The 23,026-nt window shown below is 44.2% G+C and overlaps 1 protein-coding gene across 2 annotated transcripts in view; it reads right to left on the reverse strand.

Moving 5' to 3' along the window:
- PITPNC1 (phosphatidylinositol transfer protein cytoplasmic 1) overlaps window positions 1-23,026 on the reverse strand; it is a 256,124-nt gene that overhangs the window by 107,460 nt on the left and 125,638 nt on the right. For both annotated transcript variants that reach the window (XM_079725319.1, XM_079725320.1), the window contains exons 2-4: window positions 17,673-17,821; window positions 3,077-3,165; window positions 2,031-2,038 (exon numbers count right to left, since the gene is read on the reverse strand). In XM_079725319.1, the coding sequence (XP_079581445.1) occupies window positions 2,031-2,038; window positions 3,077-3,165; window positions 17,673-17,821 (246 nt within the window). The remainder of the gene's footprint in view (window positions 1-2,030; window positions 2,039-3,076; window positions 3,166-17,672; window positions 17,822-23,026) is intronic.

Here is a 23,026-nt window from a genome sequence, read left to right on the forward strand (position 1 = left end):
TATATAATAATAACGAAGGATTTACCATGAATATTGAGGATTTACCATGTACCAAGGACTAGGCTGAAGTTTCATGTGGATTATTTGATATAATCTTCATATCACCCTCACGGGAAAGTTATCATATTTTCCCCTCTTACAGATGAGGAAATGGAGGCTTAAAAGGAATTAATCTGCATGACTGTTAATGGAGGCAGGATTCAAAAGATTCCGAGAAGTCTTCCTCTTGAAGATGCTGCAATTGATGGGGCTGGGGAGTGCTGTCAGGGAACCACTTAATTGCCTGCTATTTATAGGCAACATGCTAACTGTTTTCCATACATTAGATCAGGGGTTGATAAACTATAGCCTGGGGGCCAAATGCAGCCTACTGCCTGGGTAAACAGGACCAAGCCCATATCTCTACATATCATCTCTGGCTGCTTTCTCAGAGACAGAGACTGTTTGGCCCACAGAGCAGAAAATATTTACTATATGACCCTTTACAGAAAAAGTCTCCTAACCCCTGTGTTAGATCATTGAATCTTACTACTAATAGCTCTATGAAAAAGGGATTATCCCAGTTTTAGAGATGAAGAAACTTAGGTTCACAGAAGTTAAGCTCCTTGTTCTAGAACAGTGTTTCTCTGACCTCTAAATTGTAAAGATTGTATTTTGCCATAGAACTGCCTTTTTTTCCCCAAAGATAGGGACACCGGGGAGGGTGCTATATATATTCCTTCATTTCATAAAAGAAAAGGCATTTTAATACCCAAGAATGATGGTTCTAATTATCAACAGTCCTTTAAGTGGAATAAATTTAATTTTATGAAAAACTGTTTTTTTTTCTTTCATTTCGCAAAGGATGGGTGAGAACACAGTAATGGACCAGCATGAGTTCAAGAACTGGCAGTTGTGGGTCACTTACTTAAGAACTTTAGCTAGTAAGAACCAGAGGATATTCAGGCCCACCTGACTCCAAAGCAGGTGACACTTTTGTATCTTTTGGGACTACCCATCTACCTTTTTTTTTTTTTTTTTTTGCGGTACGCAGGCCTCTCACTGTTGTGGCCTCTCCCATTGCGGAGCACAGGCTCTGGACGCGCAGGCCCAGCGGCCATGGCTCACGGGCCCAGCCCCTCCGCGGCATGTGGGATCTTCCCGGACTGGGGCACGAACCCGTGTCCCCTGCATCGGCAGGTAGACTCTCAACCACTGTGCCACCAGGGAAGCCCTACCCATCTACCTTTGACCCATGCATTCCTTCTGTCATTCAATAACTATTCATTGAGAATCTACTATGTGCCATGTATGTACCATGCTCATACCAAGGACATGAGGAATCATTTTTCTCCATGTAGTTCTCACCATCTCTCTCCCCTTTGGCTGTTCTGATTAAGACTAAAAACTCAACTCCATCACAGCTCAGTTAACCATTTTCTTCTTATGACAATTTGACCTGTTTGTCATTGGGGAAAATGATCCAAATGAAAATACCACAACACAATGACCTTATAGACATTTTTTTTTTTTAGTGTAAGTAATGACTCTACAGGCTCTTAGGACAGGTAGAAATTAAACGACTTTATCAAGCCACCGAGACTGTCCAATCTGAGTAAAATAGTTTGAACATACGTCAATAGTTTGACCTTTCGTTTCAAGGTCTTTCTATGAGGGAGCAGGTCACAGACTATAAGGGAAAGCCTCACCTTCCATTGATAACTACCACCATCTCTTGAATACCACATTGCTAGAAACTGTTCTATTACAGTGAACTATCACAAGTAGAGCAGTCAAGCTATTTAAAAATACAAGCAAAAGTTAATTATGTAAAGGTATTTTAAATTAACATTCATACTCTTGAACAAATGAGAACATTCAAATTATTGCATTATATATAACTATATAATAGCCTACTTTTAAATATTTCTGATTCTGAATTATTCCTCTTTTTTTTTTTATTACATTGATAAGATGAGAAGCACAAGGGAAGTTCCAATTACTCCACTGATCTTAGGCTGAATATTTTAAAATGATTAAGTGACACTTACTGTGTATTCTGGTCCCAGATGTTCATTTGGACAAGAGGGAAAAGAAAAAAGAAAGAGAAAAGGATGATTTAGACCACACTTATATGCAATATAAAACCACAGAACTAATAAATATTGTTGAATTATAATTATTAAAAATGTGGTAAAGAAACCTTCCAAGGATTAAACCTTCATAAATACTAAGTGTCTCCATGTTTGCTCTCGAAACTCTTTCACATACTTCTGTGGTTGGGTAGATAAGGAGTGTAAGATAAGATTCAATTAGCCTATAGGTTTGTGGCTAATTAAAAACCAAAGAGTTGGCCTTAGAAAAGCAGAATTAAAGACTAATAATTCCAGTAGAGCATTTCATTAACCACAAAGGAAATCTTTTAAGTGGAAAAGCAGCTTTTAAAACCAAAAAGAAGACCTTGTTAGGATGACATTCAAATGGGATCTTGAATTTTCATGTGTTTGAGGGCAGGAACCAAACCTTCTAAATTTTTGGCCACAGTGTCTAGTTCAGTACCAACACTGAGTGTTATTATCACTCCACTACAAGTGAGGAAGAAAGTGATTTTCATATTATCCTATTGCAAAGGAAGTGGTTTGGAGCAGAGAGACCCAACAGAACCTTTTATATAAATTATAGTCAGGTTTTGTTTTGCGGGGGTGAGGTGGGGGCGTGTGTAAAGCAAACAAGTCAAAATAAACAACTTGTTTATGAAAAACCCCAACTCAACATTATTTGGGGATTACTGAGAAAAGAGGGAGAAATAAGGATCATGAAATCTCTAGAAATGTCACTAAAAAGAGTTTCCCTTTTCTTCTCCATATGTTATTTACTCTAATCACTTTAAGAAGGAAGATGGAATAGTTTAGCTTAAGCCCCCCAACCCCCTGCTAGGAAGAGTGCTGACCTAAAAGTATGGAGGCAAAGGGTCAGGGAGATATCACAGTGTTCCCACCAGTCCCTGCTTGGATAATCCACCCTTAGTCAGTGAAATCTGAATCCTCCTATGTCCTTGCACGGATACATGCGACATACTGGGTGTACAAGGACTTACCTGTAATCGTGTAGGGATAATAGTTCCATGCCTTCTCTGTCACATAAAATATCTTGGGAACAACAGCTCTAGCCCAACTAGGCAGTTTGCTAAGACGAAAAAAAGAAAGAAAAAAAGACAATTAGAGTTTGTCCAGGGCCTCACCCCGCTACCATATCTTTCCGGAGAAACTGACTGCTAGAGAAATCAGAGGACTTCTATTTCCGCTCTTCTCTCTGTAGCCATTCGGTCCCCACCTCCCTGGTCTTTACCATAGTTAAATTGTCCTCAGTTCATATTTAGGACACGTAGGATGGCCACAGACACTAGAAGGCAGGAGAGGAGAGAGGCACAGAATGGATTGGTTCCCCAGAAAGAACCAACACTGCTAATACCTTGATTTCAGACTTCTGGCCTCCACCCTGGGAGGAGATAAATGTGTGTTGTCTAAAGCCACCCAGTTCACAGCCATTTGTTGCTGCAGCCCCAGGAAACTGCAAAGACAGAGTCATTCCTCTGGAATAGGCACCCGGGCAGCCATTTGCAGAAAACATTCTCAAAACAAGGAAAACCCAAGACCCTTGGTAAACCAAGGACGAATTAAGTTTTGCTTTGCTTTGTTCTGTTTTCCTTCTGAGGCAAACTCTACAGCTTACTGCAGGCCCAGAGAATTCCTTTAAATATTATATTTAAATATATAGAATGATATACTACTGAAATATGGCTGCATGATTTTATTCCCCCCCAGAACTCTACTGTGGCGTTTTCTGTCTTTCCAGATGCTACCATTTTGTTTCTTTCCTATGCTGGTGCCTACAGCTAAGTGTCTGGGACACCAACGTCTAGCAGTACCTCACACCCGGAGCGATGACGCAGACTCCCAGCTCCTGAGGGCTGTGTGTTGGCAATAAAGGACATCAAGAAGCGGTTGTGAATTGCAAGCTGATCTAGCTAAGAGAGGGGGGACATCTAGGTAAAAGAACCCCAAACCCCCAACCCCTCTTGGACATGGGGTTTAAGTGACATCCAGAGCCAGTAAAATACTGTGCACCTTGCATGTCTTCCCAAATTGTTTCTCTTATTTCTGACAGTATCCAGTCCCTGCTTTTTAAAAGACAAATATGTATTTTCGATGGCTGGTCAGACCTAACCCAAAGAAAGCTCCAGGCCGATACTCAGCGCTAAAACAAATGGGGAAATCAGAGCCGCCCCACCCCCCGTCCCCCTCCCCGCCGAAGCCGAGTGAGTGTCAGATGGAGGTCACTGCTCTCAGGTGTGCTGTGAGGGGCGCACGGAGCAGTTTTATAATTCACAGGACAATTCTTCTTGCTGATCTAACGCAGAATGTCTCACTCCCATAAAATCATCTCTGCACTAACTGCTCATTTATCTTCCCTTCAATCTGCTTAGAAGGAAGGGGCTGCTTCCCGACAGGGGTTTTTACAGCTTTCGCCTAGGATTTATTCTTTCAGTCACTGAAGCTGGAGGGTAATTGGGGTCAACGCTGAGAGTGGGAAGGTCGCGTTGGGCTGGCTTGCGGGAAGTGGTCACGAGCGTAACCTCCCCCAGGTGCCCTCCTGTTTGCCACCACACCCCAGAGTGATATGCCAGAGGGTCATACAGGGAGGTGTGGATTCTACTCACAGGCAAGTGGTTTTCTTGTGCTTTTAACGGGACCGAAACAGGATTGTGGAATCTCCCAAAGGAAGTTAGTCATTGTTCAGTTTAAACAAAGTACTTATGTCTCCTTACAAGCATTAGAGCCCTTTCTCCACTGTTCTCTAGTGGGGGGGGGGGGGTGTTCCGTCTACACTGCACCCCTCCCCAGATTCACCAGACTCTTCTTGATACCACTTTGGGGCCCAAGTCTTCCTCCCTCCATAACTCAATCCCTCTGTCATTTAAAAAGTCTCCCAGCAGAACCACATCCCTAAGCAACAATCATTTTCTGGAAGGAAGAGACAAACACTCATGTTGAAATTTGTCCTATTTGTAAGTGGTCACAGCTCCAGGCTCTAGAATCTTTATCTTAGCTGCTTCATCCACCAATGTATGCAGAATATGCAGCACTATAATCAAATACCTTTTCCAACGAGACACCCGAAAACACATAACATTTAGCCAAGATGGCTGATACGATTTTATGTGACTTCTAAACAGTCTGGAAAGGAGGCCCTTCTGGTATAATCCATTTACCAGGCCAGGCACAGGAGGTGTTGGAACAAAGTCTGTGATATGCCATTTAAATATTTTTAAGCCCACTAGAGACCTTCTCCTAGCCCCTAACTTCCCCAGAGCACATTTAACATTCAACATTCAAATCGTTTTTGTCTGAGAAAGTAAAATTCATTTTTCCCTGCAGCAATAACTTATCAGGGCTGCAAAGGAAAATGGAATTAAATTAGACCCCACTGCTGCTGTCCCTTTCGTGATGTATACTGCCTACAATTCCAAGGAGAAGCCTGTCATTCAAACTCACTACCTGGCATCAAACAAGAACCTCTCTTCTGGAAAGGTGGCATGACTTGAATCACGTCCTCTTGGTCCAGTGGCAGAGACTAAACCTCCCAAGACCATCTCACCATGGCTCAGGCTTTAGGGACACTGAGGAAAAAGACAAAATTCTAAAACCTTTAAGGAATTAGAAAACGTGCTGACGTGGAATGCTACCACATTTCCCCAAAACCTTTGTCCATGCCTACCAAAGATAGACTTTTCAAATTGTTTTGTTTCTTACTTCTTTACCCCACATGGAACTGAACATATATCAGTGACAGCTGGTCAACTTGTCCCAGGTTAAATGGGACTGTCCTGGTTCTGAAACAGGAGAGAAGGGGGCAGGGCACAACCTTTGAAAGAATGACATAGCCCGAGGACATGACATAAACTGATTAGAACCAAATGGGTCCAAGATGGTGGACAAGTTGACTGCACTAGACCTTGAGCCTTAGTATACGCTCACATCAGTAAGCTAAATGACATACCCACAGGCACCATGACAGTTCCAAGAAGACCATAAGGATCAAAAAGTGGGCAGTGGTCCAATTCCTGGAAATCCCCACTCCTTCCCCAAATAGCTGGAATACTCCTCCCACTCATTAGCCTATGAAATTACCCACCCCTATAAAAACTGACAACCCCATACCCTGGTGCCTTTCTCACCTTCTGAGGTGGCCCACACTCTGTCTGTGGAGTGTGTTTCTCTCTAAATAAATCCACTTCTTACCTATCACTTTGTCTCTCACTGAATTCTTTCTGCGATGAGACATCAAGAACCTGAGCTTTGGGGATTCCCTGGTGGTGCAGTGGTTAAGAGTCCACCTGCCAATGCAAGGGACACAGGTTCGATCCTTCGTCCGGGAAGATTCCCACATGCCACGGAGCAACTAAGCCCATGTGCCACAACTACTGAGCCTGTGCTCTAGAGCCCACGAGCCACAACTACTGAAGCCCGCGCTCCTAGAGCCTGTGCTCCCCAACAAGAGAAGCCACTGCAATGAGAAGCCCGTGTACCACAACAAAGAGTAGCTCCCGCTCGCTGCAACTACAGAAAGCCTGTGCACAGCGAAGACCCAACGCAGCCAAAAATAAAATTAATTAATTACAAAAAAAAGAACCTGAGCTTCATTAAGTCCTGAAACCAGGTGTGTGATCTCAGTTGAAAGACTATGGATTTTGGCCGGGTTTAAGTCCCAGCCGCCTGGGTTCAAGTTCCAGTCTGAGGTGCACAGTTTCAGTTTTAGCACTGAAACGTCCCACATGCTAAATTCCTTGGTCCTGAGCAAAATGGGACAGTTGGTCATTCTAGAGCAGTGGTTCCCATTTCAATGGGAAAGCAGTGGGGGAATTCTTCCCCCCAGGGGGTATTCAGCAAAGTCTGGGGACTTTGAGAACTGGCTGGGGGTGAGCGGGTGGGGAGACGCTGCTGGCATCTAGTGGGAAGAGGCCGGGGACGCTGCTCACCGTCCTACACTGCTCAGGACAGCCCCTCAATGACAAAGAATTATATAGACCCAAATCTTAAACGGCGCCAAGGTTGAGGAACCTGGACATAAGTGGGTATAATCACCGTAACCTTCTCATACTTTCCTTAAATCACAAATGATCTGATAAGAAGGGCCCATGGGCAGGCATGATCTGAACTGGCCTCACGTTAAGAGAATTTATCTACTTCATAAAGAGCTTCTGGAACTGAAACCTAAACCATTCCTCCCTTCTAGCTCTTTACATTCCAGATTATCACCAAATTCTCCACCATATCTAATCTCACTTTGCAATTTATGTTCACTTGGGGATATTTTTTGGATCTAGGAGGTCTTGAACATCATCAGGCCAAATGGAGTCTAAATGGAGTCTAATTTCATTTTCTCAACAAGGGTCAGAATTATGACCGTCTCAACTAGACACTTTGGACTTAAACATTCCTGGCAGAAAGTCCTGAGTTCACAAAATAACAGTGCTTTGGGAATTCCCTGGCGGTCCGGTGGTTAGGACTCAGCACTTTCACTGCTGGGACCCGGGATGGGGAACTAAGATCCTGCAAGCAACACGGTGGAACCTGAAACTAGCCACTGTCTATCCTAAGATTAGGCTCAAAGAACTGAAGCTCATTTAAGTGATTCTTAAAAGGACTTAGCTACCTTCATATCTTCATTTCCCACTGGTTCAGGAGGGATCTTCTGACCTTTTTTTTCTTCTTTATGCCCAAATCTGACATTTGACAGTTGTTTAATAATAATTATTTGTTCCTCTCCCATTCTGTGTACAGTGATTTTCTGAGGTCTTTAAATTTCTTCTCTGCTGCTGTGATTTACTCATTTACTCTTTTTTTTTTTTCCTGGTACGCGGGACTCTCACTGTTGTGGCCTCTCCCATTGCAGAGCACAGGCTCCGGATGCGCAGGCTCAGCGGCCATGGCTCACGGGCCCAGGCGCGGCATGTGGGATCTTCCCGGACCAGGGCACGAACCCGTGTCCCCCGCATCGGCAGGCAGACTCTCGACCACTGCGCCACCAGGAAAGCCCTCATTTACTCTTCTTAATGGTTTTCTAGCTGGTCTTTCATCCTGATCTTAATGTAATTCTTTATACTGCAGCAAAGAGATGAACAGAGTTTCCGGAATAGAGCCATCACCTGTGAGAGACAGGGCTGCTGGGGCATCACCCACAGGAAGTTCCTTGAACTTGGACACTGCCACCACTCTTCCTATAAAAGGACAGTTTGTGCTGAGATTCTGGGAAAAGAAGCCTGCCTCGTGTCAGTTCTTGGAAGGCTCTGCGTGTGGAGAGTGTTAGGGTAATGTGGCAGGGGTGTGGGGAGCACCCAGGGGAGCCAGCCACATGTGTCAACATCACCAGGCAGGAGTGAGGCAGAACCAAGGTGGAAATCACTTGACGAGATGCCCTGTAAGATCCCAACCAGGCCTAAACATTCTGTTTCTGTGATGTTCCATGGGAGTAGGTGAGGGGGCAGAAGGCAGGGGACCCAGCAGCATGAGAACCCTTGGCATGTTCTTAAGGACTGAGATGGGGACCAAATAGAAGAGCATGGACTGAAAGGTATGTCGGGAAGAAGGCTCTACATGCTCTATTTTCTCCAGTATATATACATATATATATATATTTTTAAAATAACTTTATTTATTTATTTTTGGCTGCCTTGGGTCTTCATTGCTGTGCACAGCCTTTCTCTAGTTGCGGAGAGCGGGAGCCGCTTTTCATTGTGGTGCGCGGGCTACTCATTGCAGTGGCTTCTCTTGTTGCCAAGCACGGGCTCTAGGCGTGCAGGCTTCAGAAGTTGTAGCTCGTGGGCTCTAGAGCACAGGCTCAGTAGTTGTGGTGCACGGGCTTAGTTGCTCCGCGGCAGGTGGGATCTTCCCGGACCAGGGTTCAAACCCGTGTCCCCTGCCTTGGCAGGCAGATTCTTAACCACTGCGCCACCAGGGAAGTAACATCCAGTATATATTAAAAATACTATTAATTTATTTAAGATTATATTCTATATATATAGAATATATATTTATATAGAATATATGACTGAATAGTCTAAAATATATAATGTTCTTATATACATGGCTATTGTGTACCGCCTGTCACTCATAACTAGAACACAAGTTCCCATCAGGGCAGGGATCTTTGTCCTGTCCACTGCTGCTCACCCAGCCAGCACCTAGAATGATGCCTGGCACACAGCAGGTGCTCAATACATATTTTCTGAATGAATGAAGATCGTCTCTGGATATTCAGAGGTCAATAATAACCATGAAGAGTCTTTCAAAATAGTGTGGAAATAAGCTCTTAGGTCAGAGTCTCTGGCCCCGACACTTCCTCTTTGACCTGTTGCCTGGGTAGTGGGCTCTCCCTCTGCCACATGAGCTGTGGACAGTTAGCTCGTACTGTGGGGAAGATCTGGGAGAACAGGAAGAAGAAATGTGAAAGAAAGACCCAAGCCACAGCAACAAGGCTCTACCAATGAGCTGGTAGGTAAGGTAAAGTGACCAGCTGGTGGCTTTGCTTATCCAGTTAAACAGGATTCATGGCTTAGGGAAGCTGTACCCTCTCCTACCCAGAGCCACTAGAAGCCAGGAGAGGTTGCCCTGGAAGGCAAGAGCCATGTAGTGGGAGAAATGTTCGCGTCATGCAAATCGATTCAGGCATTAGGCGGAATCACCGTTAGAAGCTGGCAACCCTCCCTGACTGGCAGCTGCCAGCACAGCCTAATTAATCCAGCAGCCGTAGTGGAGAAGAACATGACACTTCATGACTGATAAACAAGCCTAAAAATAGGCTCCATCTTTTCTCCAATGCCCCTCCACCCCCACCAGATTCCCTCCCCTCATGGGCTTCAGTGGGAGGGGACTAGAGTGATGCTAGGGATGAAGTGAAAATGAAACGGAACAAAAGAAAAGCCCCACCCTCACATGATTCTGGACAACAGGTTTTATTTAGAATCGCTGTTCCGGAGTTTGATTAGTATCTTGCCTCCTTTCCCTGGATGCCAGTTGAAACCAGGATTTTTGAAGACAAGCCAAGAAATACCACTTATTTGGTTAACTGAACTGGATCAAAGGCCCAAGGACAACCACCAAATGTACTAATGTATTAGAACTAATGTAATGTTCTAAATGCATTAGGCAGGCACCCAAATGTACTGCACATAACAGTGTATCAGACGCTATAGGAAGGGCCAGAGAGTGGAGTAACCCCACAGTACTGGGAGATAAGAAGCAAGTACTAAAAGGATAAATGGCATTTGAAAAAGACATTATGCTCAATTTAAAAATGGGCAAGGGATTTCAACAGACGTGTCTCCGAAGAAGACATATAAATGGCCCATGAGCACATGAAAAGATGCTCAATGTCATTAGTCATTAGGGAAATGCCAATCAAAACTCAAGCAAGATACCACTTCACACCCACTAGGATGGCTGTAATCAAAAAGACGAACAATAACAAGTGTCGGTGATTATGTAGAGAAATTGGAACCCTCATACATTGCTGGAGGGAGTGTAAAATGGTGCAGCCGCTTTGGAAAACAGTCTGGAAGTCCCTCTCCCCACCCACTAGTAGCCTGGCTTGGCCTGGGAACTCAATGGGAAGCTTATGTTTGGAATTTTATTTTATTTTATTCTATTTACTTATTTTTTTGGCCATGCCATGCAGCTGGCAGGATCTCAGTTCCCCAGCCAGGGATTGAACCCAGGCCACAGCAGTGAAAGTCTGTAACCATAACCACTGGGCCACCAGGGAACTCACCATGTTTGAAATTTTAGAACAAATGATAGAAAGAAAAAATGGACAATTCAGACCCACCCACAGCAGCCACGATGGTAATGGCAGAATGAAAAGGTCAGTTTCACTTAAAGATGGCTGTCATCATTGCTGCTCTTGGCCTCTTGGAGCTGCCCTGAGAGCTGTCCATTCTCAAGCCTCCAGATAATTCTGTGGACCACTGACATCCTTACACAAAATGTCCTTTCTGGTCAAGACAGACTCAGAGAGGAGGCCCTGATGACACAGGCACTGAGTACTTCCAATGCCCCAGATAGTTGCTTTGGGTAATAAATCAATAAAGCAGTTTCTGAGTGTGATTTGTCTTCCCATACAGATTGACATAAGGAAGAGAATGCATTCCCCTTGCCAGCTCGTAAATTCAGGTCCACAGGACATTGATATTTCTCTGCGTTAAGTTATTTATTTATTTGGCCACACTGCGTGACATGTGGGACCTTAGTTCCCTGACCAGGGATTAAACCCGCGTCCCCTGCATTGGAAGCGTGGAGTCTTAACCACTGGACCACCAGGGAAGTCCCTCTGTGTAAGTTATTAAGTGGGCACTGGAACATCTTGGCTACTTCCAGTCCAACTCTCAGGACCCACTTCCCTGTGGTCAGTGAAGGGGTCCACAACATGCTACAGTGACATCAGGATTATTTTGAGCTGAAGACATTTGAGAATCCAACAGTCGCAGAAAGACACTTTTTCTGAACTCCCCTTATCTGCATAAAAACACAACCTCCCAAAAGAATTCAACTGTCATAAATCCCCTCTCCGTGAGTTTTGCAACCAGAGAAGATTGACTCCGATCACCAGAGAAAAGAATTAAGCACCAGGATAAGAAATCACCTAAACAGACATTGTCACAATGTCTATCTTGTCTCCCATCCATTCTCCTAAGGCCTCATTTATTTTTAATACAAGACATTTGTTTTCCCATAAGTCTCTTTTCTCTCCCTCCCTTATTAAAAATGGTATATAAGGGCTTCCCTGGTGGCACAGAGGTTAAGAATCCGCCTGCCACTGCAGGGGACACGGGTTCAGGCCCTGGTCCGGGAAGATACCACATGCTGCGGAGCAACTAAGCCCGTGAGTCACAACTACTGAAGCCCGCATGCCACAACTACTGAAGCCCATGCACCACAACTACTGAAGCCCGCGCACCTCTGCAATAAGAGAAGCCACCGCAGTGAGAAGCCTGCGCACCGCAACAAGGAGTAGCCCCTGCTCGCCGCAACTAGAGAAAGCCAGTGCGCAGCAACGAAGACCCAACACAGCCATAAATAAATAAATTAAAATTTATTTTTTAAAAAATGGTATATAAGCCCCAAATTCTAACCACCCCTTTGAGTCACATTTTTCTGGATGCTCTCGCCTATGTACTTGAATAAAAACTTGTCTTTTCTCCTGTTAATCTGTCAGTTTCAATTTAATTCTCGGGACCCAATCACCAATAACTAAGTAGACTGAAGAAAAGTTTTTCCTCCTTGACACCACTCGTAAGATGGACAGATGAACTTACAAATAATGGAATCGGTTGACCTAGGACCCTACTTTGATCAGAATACAAGAACCATGTCTTAATTATTAAGAGATTCTCTCCAACACCAGAGCAATTTGTTACACACTGTCAATTTCAATACACACTCATTTAATGAATTACAATTACAAAGCAGCCTCACCAACATGGCAGTCCCATGACCTGTGCATGCAGGACATGGGTTAACTCGAGGTAGGTTAACTTTAGTTTGTAACTACAAAGTAGTAGGTTTGGTTTACTTTTATGATTACGAAAATACTTATTATTTTATAGTTATGTCACATACCAATTTTTTCTTTCTTTCTCTCTTACTAAACCATAATCTCCCTGGTTCTGAGATAAAATGATGGACCTACTTTAGATTTGTGCAAAAGGAGCTAAAGGTATTTTTTTTTCCTATGCCTCACTGGTTATTCATTTATGTATGCTGGAGGAGAGATGAGATAATATCTGAAACAGACTTTAAGCATAGAAAATTAGGGTTGAAAAGGATCTGAAAGGTTATCCATTTTAACCACCTACTTGATGTTTGAATCTACTCAAGGACAGCCTGACAAGGGTGTGTTCTGCTTATGCTCAAACACCCCCAGCAGCAGCATAATTGACTATAAGTCACCTTACTTTGCTCTCTGATGGCTCAAATACTTAGATTTCTTAAACTGAGCCTAAATTTTTCTCCTGGCATTCTCACCCATTGGTCTTAGTCTAATTGGTCCTCTTGAGGTCATCTAGAATACATAGCCTAATCCTTCTCCCACCTGATCAAACCATTATACACCCCAGTCTAGCTTTTCTAGGTTAAATGTCCTTGGTTTCTTCTGGTATTCTTCATATCACTTGGGTTTCTAGTCCTAAGATTCATATGAACAATTCTGGAAAAGTTCAGTAAGTAGGAGAGACTCACCCTACCAGACATCAAGACTCCTTATAAAGCTGTAGTAATTAGAAATTTTAGGACTATATTCTCAAATTCTGTTTAAAAACAACCTGGTTGGCATTTTAATTAGTTTTGCCTTAAATTTATAATTGATTTGGGAATTGATGGCAACTTTATTACATAGCTTTTCCCATCCATGAATATTCTCATTTGTCTAGGTTTTTCAAAATGTCCTCTGCTAATGTTTTATATTTTCCTCTGAAAAGATTTTGTATATCTTGTGGATTCTTTACTGGCTACCTTTAGGTTTCCTTTCTCTTATAAATGAAATTTTTAAAAATTATTTTTTCCATTTATTGCTCCCACTCTATAATAGTGTTACTGATTTTTGTATTATGAATTTTATACCCAGCAATCTTGTCAAATTCTCAAATTGATGTTAACAATCAGTCATAAATCTGATCAGGTCATGAATTACTATTATTATACTCTGAGGTATTTGATTTGCTAAAGTTTCATATAGGATTTCCTGTCTATGTTCTTAACTGAAATCAGTCTATAAGCTTCCCTTTTATACTGTTATTGTTCAGTTTTGTTATCAAGATTCATGTGGTGGGCACTATTAGTTGCCTTCCCAGCCATCACCATGTATTTCCCACCCCCTTTCTTAGAAGCAGATCATGCCTCTCTTGAACATCTTTCCTTTTTAAATCAGGGAGGAAAATCTCACATCTCATTGGCTGGAGCTAGGTCACATGCCATCCCTAGCTGCAAAGGTGGCTGGGAAAATAAGTATCTGACATTTTCAACCCATGAAATACCTAGAAATTTTTACATTTCTAAATGATGAAGGAGTTCATTTATTGTTGCTACCAATTTCTTATTGTCATGCTTTTTAATCAGCCAACAGGATCTACACAATATTGATTTTCTGGTATTTGAGACTGGTTTCTGTCCTACTTTGTATAATCAGTTTTTGTACACTTTCATGTGTGTTTGAAAGGCATGTTGGTTCCAGGGTCTATTAATGTCCACTAGATCAAGCTTGTAATTCTGTCATTTACATCTTCTCTATGTTTGTTCAATTGTTTGTCTATTCGATTGATCAGTTTATTTATTTATTTATTTATTTTTGCGGTACGCGGGCTTCTCACTGTTGTGGCCTCTCCCGTTGCGGAGCACAGGCTCCGGATGCGCAGGCTCAGCGGCCATGGCTCATGGGCCCAGCTGCTCTGCGGCATGTGGGATCTTCCCGGACCGGGGCACGAACCCGTGTCCCCTGCATCGGCAGGCAGATTCTCAACCACTGCGCCACCAGGGAAGCCCTATCAGTTTATTAAACAAGTAGGTTAAAATCTCCCATTATAACTTTAGGCCACTTGTGATTTTGTCAGTGTTGCCATATCTTTGTTGAGCTAGGTTCAGGTTTAGGGTTCAACACACATTATTATTGTGATCACTGACACATTTCGCTTTATCGTCTGACAAACAAAATTTGTTTTCCATTTACTGTGCTTTTTGTAGGCTTCTCTTTGTTCTCCTCTGCCTTCTATTGGATTGGTCAAGTTTTCTCTTGGAAGTTACATATTATTTTACTATTCTTTTAGAGGTTACCTTTACATTTTGAATACACGTATTTGCCTTAAATTAAAAAAAATATTTATTTATTTATTTGGCTGAGCCAGGTCTTAGTTGCAGCACGTGGGATCTTTTAGTTGTGGCATGCAGGCTCTTAGCTATGGCATGCAGTATCGAACCCGGGTCCCCTGCATTGGGAGCATAGAGTCTTAACCGCTGGACCACCAGGGAAGTCCCTGCCTTAAATTTTTTTAAATTAATAAACATCTCTTTTTTTCTTCCTAGATGATATTAGCAACTTAGAGCACTTTTTTTTTTTTTACTATACTTACTACACTTTCATCTTCTGTTATTATTGTCTGTTATTTAAATTCCACAAATATACTTCCAATTACTAATTATTCATATATTTGAAACATTCTATGCTCATTCAGATTTGTCTAGATGTTTACCAAGTTCTTTGTTTACTATTACTTCTAGATTCCCCCCTCCTGTTTCTTGGTTTCAATTTCCTTTTACTTCAAGTACAACCTTTAGTAGTTCTTTCAATCTGTGTCTCTGAGTAGTAACCTTTCTCAGCCCTTGACTGTCAAAAATGATTTTTTTTGCACCATTCTCAGTCCCAACACCCCATTTACATGCACCAAGGCCACACTTCCTGTCCCCTTATAGGAATGACATCCACAGCCCCTAGATGTCAGGGCCCACACTCAGTTCTGACACCCCCCAGCTTACTTAGCATGAACTCATCTGCTTTCCACTCCAGTTAGTTTCCTCTTTATTTCTAGTACCTGACGATTTCCCTTTCTTTGCTTTGAAATCAGCTTTATATTGTTGTATTTCATCCTGTGTCTGTCATATGAGGTGGGGGGAGGGTCCGTATCAATCCTTTTAGTTATTATTACTGGAAGTCCAGATATTCTATGTATAACAAATTTCCCTCTTACTAATGTTTAGTATTCTCCTTTAAAATAAATGTCATATATTTTGATAGAGAAAACAGACACGACAGAGACAGCTGGACACTTCTTGTTCTGTTTCAGGAAAAGTTATAAAGTTTTCTAATTTCTTGAATTTGGTACACAGGGAACATTCCCCAGGCAATAACTTTGGAAAATGCAATTGTCTGCCGAGAAATGGAATTTTCTGTAGGTTTGTATCTATTTTCTGGCACCGCCCCCCCCACACTTCTCTTTGCTCTACAGAGGTGATCGATGCTCAATATTGGATTTACACCCTTTGCACTAAGAATGCCAAAGCAGCATATTGAGAAACCTCTCTCTGCAAGGAAGCCATCCTCAGGCTAGACCTGGAGCTCAGGTACTCCTGCAAATCAACCGCTGCCTGCAGGCTGCACTGGTTCCAAATCCTGGGAATTCACAGCTACTGATAGATGAACAAGATCAATCTCATTTGCATTTCATTGTGACTCAGGAATTCCCTGGTACGGCTTCCCTGGGAAGATTAAAATGTGTTGATTTAATCAGCCCAGTGTCAGGATATTGGCCTGAGAGATTTCCATATACCCTGGTGACAGAACACAAACCCTCCCAGCAAGAAGAAATAGTCCCCTTCGGCCTGTTGAAGGGTAGAGGCCATACAAGAATGGGGGAATCCAAATATGCTCCTCTCAGAAACACTTGACCGTGGCACTGAGCATGGAGAAATATTCACAAGTGTCAGTGTTTAAACTGGGGACACAGTCCAGCTACTATGCTGGAAGTGCTTTCTGAATGAGAAATGGCCAATAGGAGAGGCCATATATGGTGGTAAAGAGTATTCATGGAGATGACAGCAATGACCACAATGGTCATTATGCTGGTTCACTGCCATAGACAGTTACTTTTGAGAAAATATGGCACGTGACTACAAATGTTCTGACCCAGAAAAGTGAAAGGAAGAAAATGACCTGGAAGGGGGGTGTAAGGTCGGGAGAAGATCAGACAAGCCCCAACAATCAATTATGTCATTAGTGATAAAAAAACAGAAGAGATTAAAGAATGTATTTTGCAAAACAGAAATGGCAGTCCTGATCAGCGCTGGTTGATGATCCTTGAATCTTTACCCTTTCAGAGGAGAGATGACAACCTCTACCTTGGGAAGGATGGGTCTACTTGAGAGACAGAAACCACCCGAGTACTCCATATCACTTTGGTCACAGGTGACCAGTGGTTTTGTCATCTCCCTTTGCGGACACCCGAGTGGTCACTCGGCAGGAAGTGGAAATCTTACTGAGTCAAGACCCCAACAGCACACGGCCACATTCAGCACCTACTTTTGTACAACTTACAGGCAAAGCTGCCTCTTTCCTTCTGCTAACCCGGGACCAAGGGTGAAGACAAAGTCCTTTAATTCTTAAGATCAGATTTCATCTTTAACATGTCGTGGAAGGGTTGGGAGAGGTAAGAGGAAAGCTCCTCCTGACGAAAACGCACTTGAGGACTATTTTGCAGAATGCAGGGGTTTCTGTTTTTGGCAGCAACTAGACTGGCAGTTTTGGAGGGCGGATGTAAAGACTTTCCAAGTCACCTTTTTATCCCAGACAGTCACAGCCTCTACCTCAGTCTTTTTTTTTTTTTTTTTTTGCTATACGCGGGCCTCTCCCGTTGTGGAGCACAGGCTCCGGACGCGCAGGCCCAGAGGCCATGGCTCACGGGCCCAGCCGCTCTGCGGCATGTGGGACCTTCCTGGACTGGGGCACGAACCCGTGTCCCCTGCATCGGCAGGCGGACTCTCAACCACTGCGCCACCAGGTAAGCCCTCTACCTCAGTCTTGCAGTGGGGCTGGGTGGGAGCCCCTGGGCAGGGTGGGCGCCCGGAGGCAGAGCACCGGCTGCCAGGACTTACCTGTTGAGATACACGCGTTTCTCCGTGAACTGCCCGTTCCCATGGTGAGGGTCCTCGAAGGGCTCGTTCTGGACGACCTCCACTCCTTCTCCTCGGTCGCTCTGTTCGTGGCTGTGCTTGCTGATCATGTACAGCTGTCCGATTTTGTACTACAAAACACACAGACACAGAGGGGTCAGACCCATCGCTCACCTCCGAAAACTGCCCCCGCACCACCACCGCTGCTGCGCCGCAAGCAACTCAGAGCATCAGCGCTTTCTGTTGAGAAAAGAAAGCAGGCACGTGGGCCTGATGTTACTCTTCCTTAGGAAGAAGGTGGAGAACGAGCTGTGAGTAGAAAGCAGAAACGGCCCGTTCCTGTGAACACTTTGCATCACCTTGGCAGATGCTTGCCGGTGTGGCCGATGGCCTTCAAAGTTTGGCAGCCGATCAACCAACCCATGGGTAGTGGCCGGGAGGTGGGCACGCCGGAGTCTCCTTTTCCACTCTGGCCCTACAGGGTTAAGTGGCGCTGAAGTCCTATTCTGCTTGGCTCAAGACAGGCTCAGACAGGCTAAGGTTTGTGATTTCTGTGCCTTCTTTCTGCCTGATTAACTGCATTGCTGGGCACAAGAGGATTAGATGTCACCTGTCTCTTCCATCGCCTCTCTCAAAGTGTTCAACTCTCCTGGAGGCCTCTGTCCCATAGAATGGTGGTTCTCAAAGGTGGCTGGACGTTAGAGTCACCTGGAAGCTTTAAAAAAAAAAAAAAAAAAAAAACCCTCCAGATGCCCAGGCCCCACTATGAGTGGAAACTGTGGACCCACCTTTAGGCTGGTCCACAAGGAGGAAAATCTACAGTATCTTTAAGTCCTGGGGCCTTAGTGCAGGGCCTTCCAGGCTGAGATGCCAGAAGTTACATGTGCTTACATGAAAATGATAAAATGGAATAACATGTAATGTGAACACTTTCCGTGCTGCCTGTATCTCTGAGCTGTTCCATTCTCTTTCTTGCCTCTCTGAAAACCCTGGGGCCAGCAGGCATCTCTTCACCCAGTGAACTTCCAAAGTGACAAAACTAATTTGACGGAGGGGAAAAGAAGAGAGAGAGGAAGGAGGGAGTCAAATGACTTTTGCACCGAGGAAGTCTGCTCAGAATCAGCAGGCAGGGCGATGAGACGCTGCTGTGGTCCTTCCACAGATTCGGTGTGAAACAACACACAGTGGCAGCATCATCAAGGCCCGAGAGATGGGGGGAAGGGGCCTGAGTCTGCAGCAGGCTAATGACGGCTCCGGGTTATTCCCAAAGAGCCCAGGCCAGCAGATATGTAGGTCCCCTGTCTATGTGCATAAGAGAGAGAAATAGATTTTAAATTAAGGGGGCATGTATAATGTACAAGTCAACAGTGCAGTCAGTTCCAAAGCTGAGAGGACACACACGTCCAAAGGTCCCTCTTCCATTCTGAGGCAGGTGCCGGGAGGGGAGTGTGAAGAGAATGGGAGAGGCTCTGGCGTGAGGCCAGCCTGAGGGACCAGGCCCAGTAACCATGACAATGGGAACAGCAGCTTTCTGGCTCTTCTCAAAGGGCAGTGCTTCCTGTCTGTGCCACGCCTCTTCCCCAGAAGGGTCTGCATTTAAAATGCTTTTAATGTAACTGTGTGTGTGTGCTGAGGATAAGAGCAGGGAGAGGAGAGAGGAAAATCAAAGATAAAATTTATTTTTAAACAAATTTTGGGATTAGAAACTTGCCTTGGCTTCCCCTCTTTCCTTTGCTCATAAAGACTGACTAATACTGTTTCAAGGAGGAAGACAGTGAGAAAAAGTTTACAGATTGGAGATACGTGAGATCAACACTCTACCTTATACGGATGGGCACACAAGCCTGGAACAGCATGTCCAGCTGCCCAGGGGGTGGAGATTTCACTGGCAGTTGCTTTGTACTTGGAGTTCAAAAAAATACTTGTTTACTTACAGTGGAATATTACTGTGCCATAAAAAGGAAGGAAGTATTGATACTGATACTGCTTAATGTGTGTTACCAGTTGAATTGTGTTTTCCCAAAATTCATATGTTGAAGTCCCAGTACCTCAGAATGTGACCTTATTTGGAGATAGGGCCCTTACAGAGGTAATCAAATTAAAATGAGGTCATTAGGATGGGCACTAGTCCAATAGGACTGTTTTCCTTACACAAAGGGGCAAGTTGGACATAGAGACACTCACAGGAAGAATACGAGATGAAGCGATGCACGAAGATGGCCATCTACCAGCCAAGGACTGACCTGGAACAGATCCTTCCCTCCCAGCCTTCAGAAGGAACCAGCCCTGCCTGCTGACACTTGATCTTTGACTTCCACCATTCACAACTGTGAGCCCTTACAACTCTGGTTGGTTAAGCCACCCATTCTGTGGCGCTTTGCTATGGCAGCCCGAGCAAACCCATACAATGGGTACGGGGCTTCCTTCTGGGGTGATGAAAGTGTTCTGGATCTGGATAGAGGTGGTGGTTGCACAATATTGTGAATGTACTAGATGCTGCTGAATTGACTTTAAAATGGTTAATTTTGTGTTATGTGATTTCCACCTGGTGGAAAGGGAATGCTGCTGCCATTCCAGTAAACAATGAATGTTTGCTGGTCATCAAGCCATTAGCCACTGTAGCCACACAATGCCCCCCACCCCCAGCCCCAATGGCGTGCCCTGAGGGGAATTCAGGATGGAGAAAAAAACGTAACATTCTGTGCTTTGGATACTGGCCCTAGATAGTTAAGATGTATATCTAAGGAATCATTTCAATGAGCCCAGATTCTTGCATCTTCCCACACATAAAAAAAACTCCAGGCCTTCCCTGGTGGCACAGTGGTTAAGAACCCGCCTGCCAATGCAGGGGACACGGGTTCGAGCCCTGGTCCAGAAAGATCCCACATGCCGCGGAGCAACTAAGCCCGTGCGCCACAACTACTGAGCCCATGCGTCACATCTACTGAAGCTCACGTGCTCTAAAGCCTGTGCTCAGCAGCAAGAGAAGCCACCGCAGTGAGAAGCCCACGCACTGCAACGAAGAGGAGCCCCCACTCACTGCAACTAGAGAAAGCCCACGCGCAGCAACGAAGACCCTACACAGCCAAAAATAATAAATAAATAAAAATAAATAAATTTATAAAGAAAAACAAAAAAAACTCCTATATGTTCTGGCTCCTCCTTTACCTCTTTGGAGCAGTTTCTCAGAGCTCTAGGACTCAGTAAGCTCCCCAAATACAACTTAACTTGCATCTTTTAGGTTGTGCATTTTTCTTTAGTTGAAAACCTCAATTAAAAAAAAAAAAGTGTTGACCCCACTTCTGAAGCAGATACCCCTAAGCCAAAATGCTGTCAAGGGCTTTAGTCGGGGGTGGAGGGACTTGACAGAAGGGATGCCTATCCCTGGACCATCTCCAGGAGCTCCAACTCACTCACGCATGAAAATGTACGGGACCAAGGGCGACGCATGACACAGAAAAGCCATTAGCCAGACGCGAGTCAGCCTGGCTGCGCTCAGCTCTATTGCTTCCTGCCCTATTGAAAGGAAAGGGCCGAGGCAGCCAGAGGAGGGCCTGGCTGCCCAGCCTCATTGATCATTCTGGTGGCTCCTGCAAGAGCCACTGCAGGGCAGACACCAGCATTAGCTCACTAAGATAGCGTCAGTCTGTGGGCGACTGACAGACGCTGGATGCAGTAACGTGGGTGACATTGTCGGGGGTGTCGGGACACTCAAGCCCAGACACTGAGGTGGTCAAGGGCCCTGCAGCTGTCACTTTATTCACGCTCAAGCAAATCAGGCCTGTTCTCTGGGTTGTGGCCATCTGAGCTGGGCCATCCAGAAGCAGAGGTTTTAAACCACAAACTGACTCAAAGACACATGCATCCAGAAGTTTCTCAATTAGAGCGGACAGGGCAGGACAGAGAGTCCTTCAACCATGTCTCAAAATCACCAGAGATACTCCTAAAAAAAATGGCTGAATCCTGGGCCATTCCAGCCCTTTTACATTCACACTCTGAGGTAGAGGGAAGTTGGGGATCTTATCCAAATACACGCTAAAAGCTGAGAACCACTGCAGCAGAGAGTGGGGAAGGCCTTCATTAGTACTTGCTCAGTACCAGACGGTGCCAAGACCAAAAGTTTCCATCTTTAGGGGGCCTGTTTCTTCTTTCCTCTTTTAACACTGAATTCTTGCAAAGCTCTATCACTAATTTAGTGAGAATACTACATCACAGATCATCAACTCCAAACAAACTTGTATGTGAAATGAAGGCTGCGAAATCCATAGACTCAGAAGGATTCTGAAGACATTGAAGCGAGAGAATCGATAACAGAATTGATAATGATGATTGTGGTGGTGATAGAGTAAAGCTTAACTGATTGCCTATCAGTGTGAGACACTAATTAGGTGCTTTATATTCATTTCTAAGATTCAGTGATTCAGACAGGTACAATGATTCAGACAGGTACATATTTACAGATGAGGAAGCTGAGTCTCCGAGAGGCTAGAGACTTCCTCCTGCCACGTGGCTTCTAGGTGGCAGAGCTGGGGTTTGAAGACCATAGGTCTGTACTCTTTATTCTCCACTCAGCTTCAGCCCTTATTTCTCTAACAGGTGAACTGCTTTAACAAACCTAGATCTCATTATGATGAACAAAAAGGGATGGTTCAGAGCCACTGCCTTTGAACTTTGCTATTTCAGAAGATGAAGAACAAAAGTCTGATATCATTTGAAAGATCAAAGTTCTTTAAACTGTGCGCACATATGGAATGGAGGAGCAATTTTGCTCTAACTTTGTAAAATCTACTGTTATAATTCCAGAGTTTGGGGTAATCATCATTACAGGCAATCAGGATTAGAGACAGCTCTGCGCTGCAGGGCTGAGCCTCCATGAGAGCCATCATCAGAACAGCTACCCCAAATAATTCTCTCTGTAGTAAAAAAAAAAAAAATCATGGGGATGCAGATCTTTCCCATTTGCATGCAGCGTTGCATGTTTGATAAAGCTGCAGAACTCGAGGGAAGGCAGAGTTGCATAACATGCCTGGAAAAGCCAAGGGGTTTCATCACTTTGTACTTTTGCAAACTCTGTGACTGGGCACGAACAAGGTACTTAATACAGTTCACCTCAAACCTTGATTTTTAGAAAAGGTGACCCCAAGTCAAAACTCCTGATTATGGTAAGGGATTATTAACTGACCATCACCAACACCTAAATAGCATCCTTGCCGTTAGAAGTACTGGACCCAAAGTTTTAGGTTCAGTAGAACCCTAAGCTTTCACTTAACTGCCCCTTCCCCCAATTGCTGAGCTTCAGAGATCTCTGCAAGGCCAGGCTCCCATATTCCCCTCCA

The sequence above is a fragment of the Hyperoodon ampullatus genome (genome assembly GCF_949752795.1).
Source record: "Hyperoodon ampullatus genome assembly, chromosome: 19".
In the NCBI taxonomy this organism is placed as follows: Eukaryota; Metazoa; Chordata; class Mammalia; order Artiodactyla; family Ziphiidae; genus Hyperoodon; species Hyperoodon ampullatus.